General features: G+C 37.2%; 1 protein-coding gene across 5 annotated transcripts in view; it reads left to right on the top strand.

Moving 5' to 3' along the window:
• Positions 1–4,277, top strand: part of NEDD1 (neural precursor cell expressed, developmentally down-regulated 1) — a 45,835-nt gene that overhangs the window by 39,897 nt on the left and 1,661 nt on the right. For 4 of the 5 annotated variants that reach the window (XM_019515037.1, XM_019515042.1, XM_019515038.1 and 1 more), the window contains exon 15: positions 2,025–3,952. In XM_019515037.1, coding sequence (XP_019370582.1) covers positions 2,025–2,129 — 105 coding nt within the window. In that variant the 3' untranslated portion in view covers positions 2,130–3,952. Of the gene's footprint in view, positions 1–2,024; positions 3,953–4,277 lie in introns of those variants that run through there. The other variant, XM_019515041.1, reaches the window with a different exon arrangement.

Below are 4,277 nucleotides of genomic sequence, written 5' to 3'. Positions count from 1 at the left end.
GGTCCCAGGCATTTCCCACCCACCCACCCACTCCTACTTACAAGTTTCAACTCCCAAAATATGCTGGTGAAGTTGCACCAGGGGCATCTCTGGCTGTTCTCAGACCTTAGTCTCTGATGTGCTTGAGAATAGCCTCTGGGGGCAATCACAAAACACCTTTGCCAGCGTATTTGGAGCATGCATGTGGGGGTGGCTGGATGGGGTGTGCTTGGAGTTAAGGTGGCTTGAACAGGCTGTCACCTCAGTGAAGACATGCCCAAAGTAATGTTTCTCCTCATTAATGAAAGAGGAAGAGAAAACTAAAAAGGACTTGTTTTTTCTTTCACCTTTTTCCCTAGTGTGTTCTGCTGTAGTTTGGAGGAACTAACCTGTTTAACAGCTCTGTATTATCTGTTAAGTTTGCCAGTTAGACTGGGATCTTTCAAGTGGGAGGAAGGAGGATTGGGGTGAAGCAAGCGACTGTCTTTTTCCATCAATGTGTCCTTTTTAATTTGGGGTTCATGGGCAAAAAGAAACAAACTTCCAGACCAAAGGAGGGAGAATCTGTACGTGATCAGGCATGAAGTTGTTGTACAAGAACATGGTAGGGTAAGGGATGCATTTATACTGCTTTATACTGGAGCAGAATTGAGAGAGAATTAACAATCAGAATGAGGGGGCATTTTGTTATTTTGGAGTGTCCAGGTACATGGTGGTGTTCTGAGGTGCTGGCATAACCATGAGGAATTTGTAATCTTAGGCTACATCTGACTAATAGATCTATTTGGGTATACCTCGGCCTTTTGTGGAGTCCCATTTTACATCAATAGGTCTCTACATGGGTATAGTGAATTGCAAGAGTGGGGTCGTTATACAGTTGTGGATCCAATAAGTGAAAGCCAAAAACAGATGAAAGGGGAGAAGGGAGAGACGGTAATGATCATATTTAATAAGGATTGATAGCCCCTCCAGCAGGAGTTTTCTTTAACAATCATTACAGTATTTAATCATATATGCATCAGTGATTATTGCTGGGAATTGTGATTATATACACTGATAGGTATCCTTGAACCAGGCTCTGGTTTAATTCAAAATGTAACTAAAAACAACTAAGATTTCAGATGTAGATGTTCCACAAAGATGTGAAGGAGACTTGGTCAGCAGTTTGTGGGGGTTTTTTTGAGACGTTGAACAGTGGTGAGGAGTTGGTGGGTCAAACAGAAGAAATAACTTGCAGTTGAATGTTTCGTACCTCTCAGGCCCTGCACAGATGATGTATTTTGAAGCACTCTAAGTGACTTTGAAGTGCTCTAAACAGTGAGGGTGCAGATGTGCACAGCTGAAGAAGCACTTAAAAATGGCTGAAGTGCTTCAAAAATGACCTGCAGAAAGTGAGGAACATGTTTGAAGTGCCTCCTGAAATGTTTGTATCAGTCTTCTAGCATCCCATAATACTCTGCTCTATCCCCATCCCACTGCTATCCTTGGAACCTCTGGGGACTGAGAGGTATTCAGGGATTCCTATTCTCCAGCACCCTGGAGAGCACCCTCTCCCATGCTGTCACAGTTATGATGAAATATTCTGCGGTAGAGGGGGCATGGGGAAAGGACTTGGAGAGCTTCAAATTCAGGAGTGTCATCATTTGTTTCAGCATGTAAGTACTTTCAAAGTTGAAATAACTTACAGAGCCTTAAAGATTTTGCTCCTGGGTTGATTTAAAAAATCTAATCTGTATTGCATTTTTATGGCAGATGAAGAATATATTCACTTTCTAAAGTGAAACAAAAGCAAACTTTGGTTTAATATGCACTAGTGCATAATGAATTCAAGAGGGAAATATTGCATACTAGCATTAAAATTTCATACTAGTGACTTATCAAATGCTTAACTTTTTAAAGGGAAAAACAGTATATTACCACCTTGTCATCATTAAATGAATTTTCAGAAGAGTTAAAGGGAAAATGCTTTGAGTAAATATTGGAAAGGAAATGGTAGCTGATGATGATGGCGAATGTTTGTTTGTTTTTTTCCTCCCCTCCTCTAGAATGAAATGCATGCCTTACTTGAAAGATACTCTGTAAATGAAAGTCTAGTAGCTGAAATTGAGAGACTACGAGAGGAAAATAAAAGACTGAGGACTCACTTCTGAAAGGTCTATACAAAGTTAATTTTGTTGGTATGAGCATAATATATTTTGTATGTTAGCCTATTGAGAGATCATCTTTCCAACACGGAAGTAGCATATGAAGATCTATTTTTGTTTTCTTGAATTCAGAAAAAATACTTTCTTTTAAATAAATATTGTATGATGCAAAACCTAACTAAAGTATTTAATAGATCAATCTGCAGTAATAACAGCTGTAGAGAGTGTTCTTCTATCTTCATGGTAACAAGGCTTTACATCTTTTGTCTAACTGGAAAGCTAACTTAATTATTTTAGCAGAGCTTTAGCTATACATGAAGTGCCTTTTATAAACTAAAGGAAACAGGACAAATGTATTTTCTGTAAGAAAGATTTATATATACATACTGTCAGATGTGTTCAATGCCATTACTTTACATTCTTGTCAGTAATGGTCTTTTCCTTCAGTGTTAAATATTGTTGTGAAAGGGAGAGCCCTGTCTACAATATGACATTGAGTTTTGCTTCTAAGTAGCTGGAAAATACAAGATCTCTGATACTAATTATTTTAATACGAAATATTATCTAGAAATTGCAAACTTGTAACTTCCTATACTGAGTAAAACTGGGTTTCACTCATAGAAATAATAAGTAATGTAATGTTAGTCTCCTGCTTATTGTTGTGAAAAGCATGATAAAAGCATTCTCATGCTTGTTGTGAAGAGTTTGTATTTCTGCCACTGCCTTTTGTTTTTTAATGGTATTTAAGTTGCAGGGTGAGATTTTACTACAATTCTAGCTATTTCAAATCTCCTCAAAGGAGGAGGCCTTCCTCTTTTGCATATTTACATAATTTAATGACATACTGAATAATTTACCCAGTTTTACTGAATGCAACTCTCATAGGCTTTGACATTTTGTAAGGAAATATAGTCAACCGTTAATACTACTATAATGTTGTCATCATAGCCAGGATTGGACTGTAGCTATATCTACCCCACACTTTTGATCATTTAGTTACTATCACTCATTGTATAATGTATTATTATATGTATGTACTGATATTTTCAGTGATACCACTGTTGTAACTTACTTTTGACAGTGCTGAATACCAAATCAATATTGGTGTCTTAACTGAAAGTTGATGTGAACATGTTGCTTCAGTACTGGCTGTTGTCCGGTAGCACAGTGCTGTTGGTTCTGCTGTTGTAGTCTTACTGAGGCAAAGTACCTAGAGTGATAATATGGCTTGCTGGTATCAGTTGAAGTTGTTATTGATTTGAACGAGGCACCGTTTTACCTGCAGGGGAAACTTTGCCTCTGCAAGATGTGCAAAATTAGGCATCTGCCACAAGTGCTTTTTACAGTCAATTTTTCTGGAGATCCGTTTCACCCTTGTCTCTTGTTCCCTTGTCCTCACCCCTCCCTCTGGGCACTTGGCTCATTTGAAATGCCATCCATTATTTCAATACAAAAGAAGATGCTTGAAAACACCTCAAGTACATTAGTTACAAAATCTAATGTTTACATCCATTCTGGCCTTTCTCTGAAAATGAGAAGGCCATAACAAAAAGTTTAGTGTGTTACTTGCATTGTCTTGCATTTGTTTTTATAATTGAAAATAAGTATTTTTCACCATCTTTAACACAGTTTCTAACAGGGAGATACTCCTGTATTTTTTTACAAGGTTAACTAACTATTTTTCTTATAAAAACATCAGAATCGTTGTATAATCTTGAAAAGTATGCATAGAACTTGAATATCATCTTGCAGTTTTATTGCTACTGTTCATATGAGCTTTTTAAAAAGTCTTTCTATATTGTACAGAATTTTTCATAGTGAAAGGAAATGGAATAAATTTAAACTTATTTTTAGTAATTTAATGCAAATAATGTACATGCATCTTTTGTAAGTTGTTAGGAAGCTTAGACTTTAACTGATACTTGCGTTATTACACACTCAAGAAGGTGATTAGAAGTAGGGTACACCTTCCATAGTTTTATAGCACGCTTTGCTGTGAATCCACGTAGAATCCAAACATATACAGACCTTTAGGTTAGTTACCAAAACACTTTTCTCAAGATGGCCCAAAAATATCAGGGAATTTTGGTCTGCAGATATTAAGACTTCTGCATTTTGATCAGAAATCTGTGTGGCTCCCCCTGCCCCCCCCCC

Source organism: Gavialis gangeticus, unplaced genomic scaffold, assembly GCF_001723915.1.
Source record: "Gavialis gangeticus isolate Ggan-Ray unplaced genomic scaffold, GavGan_comp1, whole genome shotgun sequence".
In the NCBI taxonomy this organism is placed as follows: Eukaryota; Metazoa; Chordata; order Crocodylia; family Gavialidae; genus Gavialis; species Gavialis gangeticus.
The sequence above is the reverse complement of the archived record's forward strand: the minus strand, read 5'-3'. Positions and strand labels throughout refer to the sequence as shown.